Here is a 16303-nt window from a genome sequence, read left to right on the forward strand (position 1 = left end):
CATGCCACTTAAGAAAAATAGAAATGTATTCATTTATTCCTGAATATACATATTATGCTTCTCTTAATTTTTTTTGAAATTTGATATAAGTATATTTTTAATGTTGAATGTAGCTTTCTTTTCTTTAGTTTGAATCTACTTAAAATCAAACTTTTTACTAAGCATAGTTTGCAAATCTGATGTAATAAGGATTAGTCTTGTTACTATGCTGAGGTTATGGGAAGTCTCTTTTTGAATATAATTTGTGTTGTAGTTGGATTTTTCAGAAGTGTAATGTAATTGTGTTTCTTTTTTTGTTTTTCTTCTGCATTTGTTTGGCAAGATTCTTGATGTGAAATTGTGTGTTAGCCGCTGTAGTTTCAGATCAAAGTGAATTCATAAGATTAAAATGTATACAAGTAACCTTAAAAATGATTGGATATGAAGAGTAAGACCATCAACTAAGAAATCTTCCATACATGATGAGAATAAAGGATATCAAATTGCTAGAAAAGTATTTTGAAGTTGTGGCTAATGTTAGCTTGGATGGAGATAAGCCAACTAAAATTTCTAGTGAGAGAGTTTGAAGAAATGATCAATTGCAATAACAGAAATAGTAAACCATTAGATCCATTGAACCTGTTATGGCAAAAACATGTGTGAAAATTTTGTCAGTGAACAGGTCATGGTCTCAAAGCGATGAAAATATTTTGGCAAATTTAATTTAAATGTTGAAGTGAATCTATTGGTTTTTCTGTGTTCTTAAATGACTTATAAACACCTTCCAACCTTAATATCCATATCTCAAAATTTTTATTATTAGTTTGTAATAATGTTACTTCATCTAAAGTACAAAAATAGACAATTGTAAAGGTTAACAGATATGCTTTAGAATGTAAAAATTTAAAGCAGGTGTTGTGTTAAATTTTGGTGGGAATTTATTAACTGTACATTTTTACATTTTAAATTTAGATTGACACAAACTAAGGGGAATCAAATCATTTACACTAAATCATTTACGCTAAATCATTACAAGCCAATAAGAGAGCCTCTAGGTGAAAGAATCTCAAGGTGAGAGAACCTCTAAGTGAGAAAGCCTCTAGAAGCTCACTCAACCTAATAAAAGTAACAACCAGATCTCCTACAAATCATACTGTACAGTGTCTTGCTGATCAAATAACAAAATTTGTGTAATATCTGAAAAAGGTTATAAGAATGTGTTTTTTTGCTTTAGCCCTTAAGTGTTTAAACTGGCCATATCTGGCTCAAATATTCCAGCTATTTTATGTTCAAACTGGCACGATTCAGTCTTTTACACCTACTCTACAATGTCATTCTAAAAATAAACAATCACATCATTAAAATCACAAAGCTACAAGATAATGCATAATTATTTTGAAGGACCACACTCATGGAGTGGTTGGCGTTAGGAAGGGTATCGAGTTGTAGAAACACTGTCAAATCAGACTGGAGCCTGGTGCAGCCTCCTGGCTTCCCAGACCCCGGTCGAACCGTCCAACCCATGCTAGCATGGAAAATGGACGTTAAACGATGATGATGATGATGATGATGATGATGATGATTGTGAATAAATAAACATTACATTTGACAAAATAATCTGAATGCTAAAGGGTTAACCAGAATCCATAGTAACACATTTTACTGTTGTGTCTGGGGAGAGTCATTTTCTTTTTGTGCCTTACAGTGTAACACACTCACTGGGAAAATTTCCACTTATTTCTTATTTTCTTAGGAAAATAAAAATAAGAAATAAGTGGAAATTTTACTGGTGAGTGTGTTGCAATATAAGGCACAAAAAGAAAATGACTCTCCCCAGACACAACAGAATATGCTTCAACACACAAACTCATATAAAGAATCTTGCAAACCAAATCCAAAACCGAAACATTTTACTGTGTTTAACTCTTTGTATTTAGCTGCTGTCTTTAAATATTAGTGATATTTCATACTTATCTAATTAAGTGTAGCCAGCAGTATATGTTATTCAGTAAGCTAAAATATAATAATAATAATAATAATAATGTTTGTGTTATGATATAGACTAATTTAATTTTATACCAAAGTAAAGATAATGCTGCTCTTTTTATGATAAAATCTATATTCAACATAATATTAAAAAAATTCTATTTCATGAAGTCATTTAATTCTTAATGAGAAACTCCTATGACACATTATGTTTGCATTTTAGTTGAAAACTAATTTTTAATTAATTTGGCTTGCTTTTTCTTTCCACAAATTAAAAGCTCAAATTCCTTTGAGAATATTCTTAGCAATGATGATTCTTTTATAAGTGTGATTATAAAAGCTTGTAATGAACAAGCTGTTGCACAAATAACATTATCATTTTATCTCACTTTTTCATTGCTTGGACAAGTTTTCTGAAGCAGTATTTCATGACCAGATGCCTTTCATGTAGTCAAACGGTTTAGTTGCATCTTACAATATACAGGGTCATAATATCTCTATATATATAAACGGCAAAATGTCTGTCTGTGTGTGTGTCCTTTATACAAATCCACAATTTTTCAGTTAGAGGGCTCGCACTTTCTATGGTCATTCAAAACCGTCCAAGGATGGTCGTGCACATCTTTACATTTCCCAGTCATCCCGCAAAGCCATTAAAAATCAATAGAAGTGACTTTTTTGTGAATTTTCTATCCAAAACCCAATCAAAATGCCCGAAACTTGATATTCCAGTTGAATGCCAGCTAGCTGTATGTGATTGGTCAGAGATTTGGACAGTACTCGCGTGTATGTGCGCATGCACGCAGCTGTATATGCATGCACTAGCATCTTCAATTTCTCAAAATACGTTAACATATTTTATTTCAAAATGGATACACACAATAAACAACATTTTTCTAACATATGTAATATCAATCTATATTGAACATTTTCAAAATAATAATGTTTATATTAGTCATTAAGAGGGTAATTTTTGTGTATTAATAATTTGCAAACTTTGTTAGCTATAAATATGATTTTTATCTGTGCTTATTTAAATGATTTACTATTTGTGTTCTCTGCAATAATACTCGATTAAGCCTAATCCTATTTCATGAAAAAATATGTAATCTCCATCAAACAATCACATATTCATCATCATTAAATCAGTAGAATATAACATGTCTGCTCCAGAACCATTTCATCAGGAAAATAACCAATATGTTTGTTACATTTTCTTTTTGGGTAAATTGCTGTATTATCTACTTCGTTCTATCAGTATCCTCTCACAAGATCTAGCTGAGTTGTTTCAGAGGTAAACAAACGAAATGTTACTCTTAAAATGGATAGCTACAATTCAGTTAACATGAAAAAATTAAGATCAAAAGATTATAGGTACAAACGTAAATAGGTGCAGGCATTGCTGTGTGATTAGGAAGTTTGCTTGCCAACCACATGGTTTTTTCAGTCTCCACTAGTTGGCATTTACTAGATCCTGGGCCAACCAAAGCCTTGTGAGTGGATTTGGCTGGTAGAAAAATGAAAGGAACTCATCATACATACACATACATATGTATAAGTATATATGTGTGCATGTATGTGTTTGTGTATGCATGTGTGTATGTGAGGGGTGTGTGATTTCTCTTTGCCTTCATATCATACACTAGTTATAAATGAGCCTCACTGTCATACAAGTCCTGCTTTCATTCCCAGCCTCTCACAGAACCATGTTTGGTCATATGGAAATATTACCTTGCTTGAAAGCAGTTGCGGGTTGGTGACAGGATGGGCATCAAGCCATAAAAAAATTCGCGTCAGCAAATTATATCTGACCCATGCAGGTATAAATAGTGGACATTAAGTTGGCATTGACAGTAGCAGTGATGGTGATTGATATAAGTGGTTAGCAATGATAAAGAGATATATAAAGATAACATCTTGTTTTCAAATTGTTTATGAAATTATAGACTTGATAGTTTTTATAACATTTTGGTTTTTCGATATTATGGTCATGGGGTGCCATACTGAAGTGTTTCTGTTTACTGTGGAAGGAGTAAACCCAGGAAGACATAGGACGAGGTGGTGAAGCATGATCTCTGAACATTGGGCCATGTGGAGGCAATGACAAGTGACCGAGGCCTTTGGTGATATGCTGTGCTTGAGAAGACCCATCAAGCCAAATGAAATCATAGTCATGGTCAATGCCTGTGTTATGTAACTGGCACCAGTGCTGGTGGCATGTAAAATGCACTCTTTAAACATTGGGCCTTATGGAGGCAATGATAAGTGACTGAGACCTTTGGTGATATGCTGTGTTTAAGAAAGCCCATCAAGCCAAGTGAAATCGTAGCCATGGCTGATGTCAGTGTCATGTAACTGGTATCCATGCTGGTGGCATGTAAAAAGCATCCATTACACCTGTAGAGTGGTTAGTGTTAGGAAAGGCATCCAGCTATAGTAACCATGCTAAATCAGATTGGAACCTGGTGCAACCCTCCACCTTACCAGCTTTAGTAAAACCATCTAACTCATGCCAGCATGGAAAGTAGACACTAAATGATGATGATGATGATAATGAAGAGACCTGATCTGTTATCCTGTTTAGCACCACCATTGAATCCTTGGGCACATTTAGCAGACTCTACTCTGTTACAAGTAGTTGGTCCAGAGTTTTGGTATTTTTTTGTCTCACACCAGGCTTAGACACTCTGCAAATAACTGAACCATAAAAAAATTTTTTTAATCAAAATTTTATTATTTCCTTATGAAAACATTTGAAAATGTTACATCATTTACTACCTTGTATGTAAATGAAACTGCTTAAATTCAAATTGTGTTTACAGTTATAATATGTTGGCTATCGCAAAACTATCATATGACTGACTGCTGTCATAAAGGTAACTGATGTCTTAATGTAAGGAATAAGTTAACACAAATCCATAAATGTATCTTATTGCCTTGGTTTTTTTAAATCACAAACCTGTTTCTATGTATAGTTTCTCTAAAACTATTTGTTTTATTTTTGAATCTTTAGAAATATTTTAAGGAAGTTTTCTTTGAATGTTATTCTCTATTTTAGTTCTCTAATTTTCTCATCTTTAGATGTAGAAAAATTGAAAGCTAGATTTATGTATTTCATTGATTTCAGAAAAAATACTTTATCTTATTAAATGTGTTTTGTATGAAAACTATATATAAGGTGTACAATATGGATAACCAGGTACATAGACAGAGGTGTGACTGTGTGGTAAGAAGTTTGCTTCCCAACTGCATGGTTCCAGGTTCAGTCCCACTGCATGGTGCCTTGGGCAAGTGTTCTTCTACTATTTCCCCAGACTAACCAAAGTAGCATTCATCATCATTATTTCAGTACCCCAAGACTTGTAGAAGAAAGCTATTCTCTGCCTGGAGAACTGGTTTGAATGCTTGCAACTGAATGAACTCTACTGAAATCATCTAAGGATTTGGTGGTGATGCTGAACTGACTAAAAGATTAGGTCTACCAATCAATACTGCAACACAAAGGTTTTTGTGGTAAAAACATAGTCCAATATTTTGCTGTTCATGCCTTCTGCTTATCTTAAAGACCTCTAGGCCTAACACCACCATTTTGTCCTTTAGTGAAACTCACTCTGTTGTAACCATTCAAACCAGACTTACAATTCTCTTCCTACCTATGGTTTTTTTAGCCTGGCATTAGTCACTTCAGTCTTTCCAGTCTGAGAGAGACCATAAAAATTTATATTTAAGCCATCTTCTCAAACCCCACCCCCACCAAAAAAAAAAAACTCCCAAAACTCAGTTCTTTAAGGATATAATATTAAGGAACTTGGGTATTATTTCTAGCAGGTTGAATAAATACATAGAGGCTCTTTTGGTGTCATATTACACCATGGCCCTTTGTTTATATTTTCATTTGTCTGTGGTTTGACAAAGTACTAGGGAATTTGAGTGTCTTCATCTGAAGCTGAAAACAAAAGAATGTATAACCTTAAAAACACTTACTTTATTTGGTGCCTGTCTCTTGGTCCATCCTCTCCTGAAACAATATCAAACATATTTTACTTCTCAAGTTACTGAATAATTGCTACTTATACATTCTTCTCAAACATCCTTGTGTCAGTAGCTTGTTAGTGAAACTGCTTAATTTTGTACGTTTTATTTATTGTTTAAATACTGATTGGATGATAGTATAGAGGCTGCTTTTTCATATATTTTACCTAGCAACAGAATCTTCTCAGATTTGCTCCAAGTCTTGAACTGGATTTATTTCTTGTTTCTGTACTGTAATGGAATATACCAGGCATCATTAACATCATTAGATTTCCTCAAATAATTTGAATCTGCGAAATACAGGAGCGGAGGAATATTTTGTTTTTAGAAAACTGTGAGAGCTTACCACTATATTGACCTCTAAGACAAGAAATTTTACCACCACACAAAAAAGACAAAAACAAAAACAAAACTAAAAACAGAATAAGTTTATATGATAAGGATCATGAGGAAGTTAAAAAATATGGTTTTAAAAATTATGGCCCAGACATGGCTGTGTGGTTAAGAAGTTGGCTTCTCAACCATGTGGCTTCAGATTCAGTTCTGCTACATGGCAACTTGGGCAAGTGTCTTTTATTATAGGCTCAAGTTAATCAATGTCTTGTGAGTGAATTTGGTTGAGAGGAACTGTGCAAAAAGCCTGTTGCATGCATGCATGTGTGTGTATATGTGTGTGTAAACCAACAAACCAAAAAGTAAAAAACAAAAAAAAAAACTTATTAGGGTTTCAGCCTTCTTCTTGTGTTGATTAGTGCTGTAATAAATTTTGTTTTTGTGATGAGCAGTGACCCACTGTATGATTTAATCTTTCTTTTTGATTAATGTGGAGGTGTATGGCTTAGTGGTTAGGGTATTGGACTCATGATTGTAAGATTATAGTTTCGATTCCTGAACTGGGTGACACGTGTTCTTGAACAAAACACTTCATTTCACGTTGCTCCAGTTCACTCAGCTGGCAAAAATGAGTAACCCCGTGACAGACCATGTGGGGAATATATATGCCATAGAAACCAGGAAACCGACTTTATGGTTCAGGAAAGAACTTTACTTACTTTTAGTTAATAAAGTTGTGGAGATACTTGGAGTAGGATTAATGTGTGGTGTGGTTAAGAAGTTTGCTTCCCAAACTCATGGTTTCAGGTTCAGTCCCACTGCATTGCACCTGGGCGAGTGATTTCTGTTATAGTCCTGGACTGACTTAAGCCTTTTGAATAGATTTAATATATGGAAACTGAAAGAAGCCCATCATATATATGTGCATGTGTGCTGTGTCTTCTTGTCTTGATATTACATTGTCATGCAGTCCTTTTCATTTCCAGTCTTCTGTGAAAGTTTTAACATACTTGGGAGAAAAGTAAGAGTTGGTGATAGGGAGGGCATCTGGTCATAGAAAATCTGCTTCAACAAATTCCACCTGACCCATGCAAGCATGGAAAAATAGACATTAAAATGATTATGATGATGATGTACTTAAAACAGAGGGTATCACTGTGGTTTAGTAGCAGAAATTGGTCAGCATTCCTTCCCATTATTTCTGAGATCCTTGAAAATGTAGTGGTTAGCAAGATTCTAAAATACCAAGCAAACAAGTAATATCTAATGAAGGAAATTTTCTCTTCATTGAATTTATTTCATGTCATTGCATTTTCCTTATATAATAAAAAAATATGTGGTACCATTACAAATAAAAAAAATGTGGAGTTTTCCATAGTTTCTGTCGAATTTAAATTCTGTTGGTTTCCATAGTTTCTGTTGAACTTAAATTCTGTTGAATAAAATTAAATAACAGGATTTCATAGATGCAACTGATTAAAATTTGGTTAAAATTATCTTTGAAAATTATTTTTAAAGAGCCAGATTTACTGCGTCAATAAAGGAGCTGCTGCATGGTCAGTCATCTTGTAAGAAATAGCTGTATCACATCTGCCACCTTAAATAAGAAAATAATACCTTAGAAAATGAGGTCTTACATACTCTGAAAAAAACTGGGTGGTCATAGCTGAAATACCTTTGATCACTGTTTTTCTCAATCAGGACTGGCCAAGAGCATAAAATAACAACAACATACAGACTATTTTGGTGACTTTTGATCCTAGTAGCTGTTTTACTACAAAAACGGTCACTGATTTGAAAGAAATAATGTTTATTAACAATTTCTTTCATGCTTGTTAAATTTCTAGTTCATTTAATGTTTCAATTCACCTTTCTTTCAACATTTTTAGTTCTCCTCTATGTAAATTGCCTAACCACTCTTCTCAAATATGATAAAATTGCTCTAAAACCTGTGCCTGATTTGGCTGAATCCATAGTAGCTTCCAAAATGCCAAAATATTTTCCTATTCTTTCATACTCAATAATTTTTAAAATATTTTAGTGGAAAAATATAAAATTACTCAAATTTTATATCTTTCAAATTATTTAAATTTTTGCAGTTGTCAAATTTCCACCTGTTTTATTATTCACTTTCTCTTTTCTTGCGGTTCTTCTTTTTCTCCTTGTTTTAATGTAGTTATGTATACATTTTGTCACTTTAGCATTTAAAAAGTGAGATAGACAGGATGGTTGATATTTATGTTACATTTATATGTTGAAGCACTATATATATGTTTGAACTCAGATGAGGTTGAGGACAAATGTAGAAGTGGGTGGGGTGTAGAGAAAAGAAAGGAAAGAAAAAGTGAAGGAATTTAAACAGAAGGTTGCAAATAGTATATATCTATATATTCAGTGAACTAAAGTGGAAATCATAACAGTGACCAGGAGTGATTAATAATTACAGAGTTAAATGTAGTTTCTCTTGGTAAAATGATTTCACTTTTGAATTGCCTTTAGCCTTTAATTTCCAACATAGATAACTACAAATTTTCCTTGCATCCTTTTGCACACTGATTTTCTATGACCATGGTGACAACAAATATTTTATTTCAGTCTTGGAATGAACTGGTAGATGTTTATTTGCCTTTTATGTATAGTTGATAATTCTCCTGATATATGTGTGACTTACCATTTTATCTTCATTTATAGATCTTCAAAAGAGGAATTTGTTGATACATTATATTGATATTATTAGATAATACTCCTTCAATTGTATATTAGCTGTTCTATAACTTGGAAAACTCAGGGCAATTGTATTAAGTATATATAACAGATAATCCATGTTGATGTGAATATGGTTTCTCATTTTAGCTTTGTTTAAGTATTGGCAAAGTTGGATAGAATTCAAAGTGATTTGTTATGTTGTTAATATTAGACAGTGTTGAAGGCGATGAGCTGGCAGAATCGTTAGCATGCCAGGTAAAATGTTTAGCAGCATTTTGTCTGTCTTTATGTTCTCAGTTCAAATTTCACTGAGGTCGACTTTGCTTTTCATCCTTCTGAGGTTGATAAAATAAGTACCAGTTAAGCATCGATGTCGATAACATTGACTTATCCATCCCCTCAAACTGCTGGTCTTGTGCCAAAATTTGAAACCAATATTAGTATTAACTCTTTCAAAAGCCTAGAAATCCTTAAACTTGCATTGGGTGGTTAATGGAAGCTAAATTGTCTCTTTACATTAATATTGAATAATATTGGCATTTTTCCATTTACTGAAAAAGATATCTTAATTTTAGGTAGGCAGAAGTGACATCTCTAGTCAAATTGGAATAAGATTGGCATGTTAAGTGGAAAAGTTTGATGTTGAGTTGGTAAAGTTGCTCATTCTGTATGCTAACTTTCTATTATTTATTTATTTATTTAATAAATTAAATAGCAAAGCCATTTGCATGCACTATGAAAGTCTTTACTATGTTTCTTTTCAATACATTGGGAACATTTATTCCTAAGTTTACAAATTCTGTATTAGTTTTAAAAAAATCCAAGAATGGTGACCGCATTAAACATTCATTAATGACGTCTACTGGGAGAATCTAAACTGCGAGACTAAAAGGTGAAAGGTTGAGATCAAAGCTATGCTCAACATTTACATAGGGTTACATTTTGCATGTATAATTACTTGAGAAATAAAAAATTTATAATGTAAAGGAAATAATTTTATTGGCGTTTCAGAATAGGTTACTAAGTATATACAATTCACTGAAAAGTTCTAAAAAAAGACAAAACGAAAAATATTCCAGTAAAATTTATTCGAAAAAGAAAGAATCTTGAACAGGCCGACTGATATTTTTATCGTCTGCTATTCGCGAACTATTTACGTTATTTCATATATCAGTGCGTAGTATTAGCAAGTAGGATACTGTCAGTTACCATGGTTACATAACTGCCTAGCGTGCTTCTTAGTTAACCTTCTCGCTAATTTGATCCTTCCGCATCAAAATAACTTCCTCACACTATTGAGTTTCTACCATGGTATTCCACCCCCTCTATAATCATTAACATCATTTTTTTGTATGTCAGCTTCTCAGTTTTCTATGTATCTCTTCTTTTATTATATTTATTTCTCCCACTTTATTCCTCTCACTTTATATGTACTGTTTCTCTCACCCAGTATTATTCTCTCCCTTCCTCCGTCTGCTACGTACGCAATCTAATTTCTCTTGTATCTCACTCTCGTCCATTCTGTCCTCCAGGAAGGAAGCAGTTGTCGGCTGCTTCCTCGTTTTCTTGTTTTTGTCTATGTCTATCCTTTTTCTTACTCTCTCTCTCTCCTTGTAGTAACCATCCTAAATGTAATTAGGAAAATCCTTGTGTTTTGTTTACGATTATTATAAATTGATATTTCGAATCAAATACTTCCCTTATTACCGCGTATTTTTAAATGACTCTTGGAGAGTAATATACATTGGCGACGGTAAGTTATTGTTCATTCAAATATGTTTTGCCAAAAATATTTCTTTTTCTTTTATTTAAAAGGATTTGTTTAGAATTTATTAAAAAAAAAAAAAATAACAATCCTATCACCTGATTCATTGACACATCTTCACATATTTAAAAAAAAAATTTCGTACCGGTTCAAGGTATAACACAAAAAGCCGGTAATCTACGCCCGCACGCACACACACATACACGCACGCACATACACACACACGCACGCACACAATAGGCATACATATCTATCTATCTATCTATCTATCTATCTATCTATCTATCTATCTATCTATCTCTATCTATCTATCTATCTATCTATCTATATCTATCTATCTGTCAGTCTGTCTGTACATACATACACGCACTAGGCGATGTGCGTGTATATATAAATATATAATATATATACACATACACACACACACGCACACAATAGGCATACATATCTATCTATCTATCTATCTATCTGCCTGTCTGTCTGTCTGCACATACACGCACAAGGCGATGTGCGTGTATATATATATATATATATATATATATATATATACATACATACACACACATTTATACATGCACATGCTTATATATATACACACAGATTATGCCTTCCCCCCTATACACACAAACATATTCACACACATCTATACATACACAGACATAAAACGATTCAAAATCATTTCATTATTTGAAAATATGTCTTATATATATATGCCTATATATATATATATATATATATATATATATATATATATATATATATTATGAGGATGAATTATCATTCCCCCGATAATTGCAGCCCACACTATTCAGTTCAATAGTAGTTCGTTTGAGAAGAAAAGGATGATGATCAACTGTATGCCGGGCTTTAGTGTCATGTTACGGCTACTTCGATTTATGCTCGATAGCAACTCTCATCTTAAAAAGTCTGAACACCTGTATTTCACGTGCTCTTTCACCCCTTTCTTCTTTATCTCAGTTTAAATTACACAGCATGAAGTCAAAAATTGCTTAATCGTTATCAGCTATTACATATTTCTTAAATGAAATAAGCGAGTAATACCTGATAACTTCTGGACATGGTATCCGAATCTTTACACGACAAGAAAAGAAATGAAACGAAGGCGAGAGACAGTCTTCAGCGGTTTGATGAATGAAAACAATCGAATTGTATTTTCAAATTGTTTTAGATCGATAAAATTAAAAGAGACTATTTCTCAATTTCTTCCGATTCGGTTTATACTTTTCCCTTTATTTTATCCTATTCTTCTGTCATTATATTGATTTTTATTATATATTTTGTTTGACAAGTCATCAAACTGATTGGATCGCCGACCTGTGTTGAAGACTACTAAAGAGAGAAATGTATAAAGGAATGCAGAAGAACGGTTGCAGCCTGCATTATTAGTTTGTTGTTTACTATGGGCTCAGTGGTTTTTTTTTTTAACTTCAATTAGTGATGATATCAGAAGCACTTGACTATGCCTATCTACCTACCTGTCTGTCTATATAGCTATTTGTCTATTAATCTGTCTGTTGTATGGCCGTCAATTTATTTATTTGTTTAAGGTTTATAAAATACTGCTATGTTAGCCTGCAGTCGTTGTTCCATTATTTTTTGGTTTTAGCAACAGAAATTATAAGGTTCAATTCTTCCGTCTGTAGTTAACTCATGATATTCAAAAAAAAAAAAAAAAAAGTCGCACTTTGGGAATGATAATTGAAACTGATTTAACTGCATGCACTCGTATATTTTCATATTGCACAGACACTGGTATCTGTGCCTTCAACATCTGTGGCACGGAGAGGGTAGACTTGCCTTGGCGGGGTTAACTTTCCAAGCGTAGTTCCATTGATTTAAATGACGCACAGTGTTTCCCCTCTGGTATATACATATTTGAAAGTAATCCCTCATTTTAAAGCGGATATCATATATGTATATATATATATATATATATATATATATATGTATATGTATGTATGTATATATATATATATATGTATTTAAAATGGCCGTTTTAAAATGAGGGATTACTTTTATCCTTTACTTACACTGATTACAAAGCTTTGCCTTCCAGTTTCTATCTTTCTGATCACAACGATTAGTTAAAACCTCACACAGTTTATTGTAATAGCAAATCCAATTATATTTCTCTTTTGAAATTTCCAATCCATCACTGTAAGATAATATATCTTGCATAGTAAGTTGCTATTGATCTTAGTGATTTATTATCTATAATTATTTAGAAATCACAAAGGCATTAGGTACTTTAGCAGAAGAATTAGGACATTTTTGCTTCTGAGAGAGAGAGAGAGAGAGAGAGACTAATATTTTAGGAAATTAGAAAGGTATATATGCATATGCATATTTGTATACATTTGTCTATAAATTGATGTGTCTGTGTGTATATATACATATATGTATACTACAGATTTTATATTACATTATATATTTATATATATATATATAATGTAATATATGGTCTGCAATATACATGTTTTTATATATGTATACATTTGTATATGAATATATAATATATTTGAGTATATAGACGTGTATATATTCATCATCATCATCATCACTTTATACCTGTTTTCCATGCTGATATGGGTAGAATAATTTGATAAAATTCAATGGGTCAGAGTAACACGTCTTGCTCCAGTGTCTTATTTTTGCATGGCTCTTCTCACACCAACCACTTTACAGAGTGTACTGGGTGCATATTGTGAATGCACAAGCACTATAGAAGTTGCTTTGCTGTTAGCAAGGTGAGAAAGCTCCATCTTTCATCTTGCTAACAGCAAAGTCCTGCATTGTCATAACTTGTATTAATCACCAATCACAGAGTGTTACTGGGTAATTTTTGTGGCACCAACACTGTTGAGGTTGCCTTGAAACTTGCAAATTGAAAGTGAGCTTCCATGCTGAATGGAACAGATTTATTGTGAGAGGATGGTGATGAAGAGAATAATGTGTTTGGGGTGGGTGTTATGAAAACAAAGGAGAAGAGATGGGGAAGAGTAATTTCAAGAATTAGTGTGAAGCAGAGCGGGGACAGAGTAAGTTGAGATGGTGGACTCAGTGATGAGTAGGTGGATGGGTTGGATCAGTTTGTTTGCCATGACAGCTTAGGGTGGGCAGTTTATGAAGGTTGGATTTACAAAGGTTTATTGTTGAAAGAGGGTTGTAAGAGACAAACTAACAGAGATATTGTTAGGGAAGCTGGTAATAAGGTGGAAAGTATTAGGTGGTTAGTGAGAGTTAGTTAGAATGATAGGTGGGAAGGGTTGAGTAAGAGAACATATAATGCTACCCCACATTATGTATGGATGGGTAAAGTGATGCATGAAGGAAAAATAAAATAGAAAAGGTTAATAGGTGGTATTAATGAGAGTCAAAGTGAAAAGGTGGTGGGAGGAAGTGGGGTTGAGTTGGAAGAGATGCAGTGTTACCCTACTTTTTGTATAAGTGGGTAAATTGGTGCATGGAAAAGAGACAAGATAATGGTGAAGGGCCAGGGTATATCTCAGAGAGTATGCCAAGAGAATCAGGGCGGGTGAAGGTTGGTAGAGTGCAATCCCCACTACTCAGGCTTCATGATTTGGGAGAAAAGAAGTGAGAGAGGTAGCGGAATATAGGTGATGGGGGTATGAGGAAGGGAGATATCCAGTATGCATAAATCAAGTACTCACCTCTCAGTCTGGTTGGCGGGGCACAGTGAGCAGAAGAGATGAAGGGCAGATGAGAGGGTACAGAATAGACAGTTGTTAAGAGGATAGATGGTGAGTGAAACATCCTGCCTTGTTGCTTTCTTGTCTTTCACATGTCTTCTTTGCTGAAAGCCCATGTCTTGCTGCTGTGCAGCAATGCACTTTGCATGCAAGCATAAAAAATTCTTCCCTTGATCAAGATGGATAAGCACTTTGTTGCTTGCAAAGATAGTAGCTTCCTGAACTTGTTCTTATTCTAGCTACTACTCTTTTGCAACATTCACCTCCACTGCTAATTTCGTCACATAAGTAGCAAAAGCTGTCAACTGCTTCTAGAAGCTGATCGCCATTTGAGAGTATCTGTTTCCCAAGCACTCTTATGCTTACTGTCTCAGTACACCTGCTGCATATGAAATCTATTTTCTCTTTTAACCTGCCTTTGATGACACTACACCTTTTATGTGTCTATTGACTGGCTTCTGTGCCGGTGGCACGTAAAAAGCACCAACTGATTGGGGCCACTGCCAGCCTCCCCTGGCACCTGTGCCAGTGGTACGTAAAAAGCACCCACTACACTCACGGAGTGGAATGGCATCCAGCTGTAGAAACACTGCCAGATCAGACTGGAGCCTGGTGCAGCCTCCTGGCTTCCCAGACCCTGGTCGAACCGTCCAACCCATGCTAGCATGGAAAACGGACGTTAGACGACGACGATGATGATGATGATGATGATTGTTTATAATGTACTCACCTTACAGAATTTCTACAAACTTTTTTATTGGAAGATTACAGTTATTTCCCTGATGATGAAAGTATTCTGACTTCCTTTGTTTTTGCTCAGTTTACTTTTAAGGACCTCCAATTTCATATTTTTATTTCTTAGTCTGGAACTTGTAAAATGATGATGATGATAAATATATTTATTATCGTGATGTTATAAACTCACATGAAATTAAATATATCTTCAAATTAGCTTAAAGATTTGAGCCCAAACACACATGCATGCTTTTTCTCTGTAATGATTCTTACCAGGAGCAGTTTCATTTTTGTTTCTTTGATGCTGTGTTTAATTCGTTTTGTAGTTCAACTTACGACACTTGAGATTAATAGCTTTGTGTATTAGTATTTACATTAAACTTTAAAGGCAACAGTTATTCCTGTTTAACATCAAAATGGTAGCCACATGCAATAAGTTATTATCTTCCATTTTTGAAATTTTTTCAGTGTTTTATCTGGATTAAATATTTTAAAGATTAATTACAATACTGCAAAGAAAAAATTTGGTTGAAAGTTAGATTTTGGAGTTAGGTTTAATGTTGGGTAAGAGTTTAGGCTTAGGTTTACACAGAGAGGGAAAATAATTAAAAAAGGTGATTGAACTTCTGAATTTTTTTTCCACACAATCATAATCTTCAGTATTTAAAGCAGAAGATTTAAAAAATATTTTCCTAAATAAATGCAAAAGGTACAAGGAAGGGAAATATTTATTACAATTCAAACATATATTTTATATCAATATACATTTCATATACCATTTAGTATATACAGTATCTAAATTCAAGCCATTAATTTCATAGTGTGAAAATACAATAAACTGACAAGCTTATGAAGCATTTCCTAGCAATCTTTCAAACCTTGTATTCCCAAATTATCTTTCAGATTCAAATATACAATATAGCTGGTCATTTTTGATAAAAATGAGAAAGGATGCTGTTCTTTGAAAAACACTCCTTTGCTTAATAGCTGGTGTTGAGGGATAAGTAGGGGAGAGTAGATGACAATGGTAGAAATT

At 33.6% G+C, this 16303-nt stretch overlaps 2 protein-coding genes across 12 annotated transcripts in view; one reads left to right on the forward strand and one right to left on the reverse strand.

Annotated features, from left to right (window-relative positions):
- LOC115211517 (supervillin) overlaps nucleotides 1-16303 on the forward strand; it is a 273144-nt gene that overhangs the window by 46334 nt on the left and 210507 nt on the right. For 7 of the 9 annotated variants that reach the window (XM_036506225.1, XM_036506230.1, XM_036506228.1 and 4 more), the window contains exon 1: nucleotides 10535-10789. The exons of the other annotated variants lie outside the window; for them this stretch is intronic. The gene's annotated coding sequence lies outside the window, so the exon portion shown is untranslated. Of the gene's footprint in view, nucleotides 1-10534; nucleotides 10790-16303 lie in introns of those variants that run through there. 9 annotated transcript variants of the gene reach the window in all.
- Nucleotides 1-16303, reverse strand: part of LOC118764967 — a 115527-nt gene that overhangs the window by 10388 nt on the left and 88836 nt on the right. For 2 of the 3 annotated variants that reach the window (XR_005000843.1, XM_036506234.1), the window contains exons 1-2: nucleotides 14494-14890; nucleotides 5950-5983 (exon numbers count right to left, since the gene is read on the reverse strand). Coding sequence is in view for 1 of the 3 variants with exons in the window: in XM_036506234.1 (XP_036362127.1) it covers nucleotides 5950-5983; nucleotides 14494-14648 (189 nt within the window). In the remaining 2 variants the exon portion in view is untranslated. Of the gene's footprint in view, nucleotides 1-5949; nucleotides 5984-14493; nucleotides 14891-16303 lie in introns of those variants that run through there. The other variant, XR_005000837.1, reaches the window with a different exon arrangement.

The sequence above is a fragment of the Octopus sinensis genome, linkage group LG1 (genome assembly GCF_006345805.1).
Source record: "Octopus sinensis linkage group LG1, ASM634580v1, whole genome shotgun sequence".
Taxonomy (NCBI): Eukaryota; Metazoa; Mollusca; class Cephalopoda; order Octopoda; family Octopodidae; genus Octopus; species Octopus sinensis.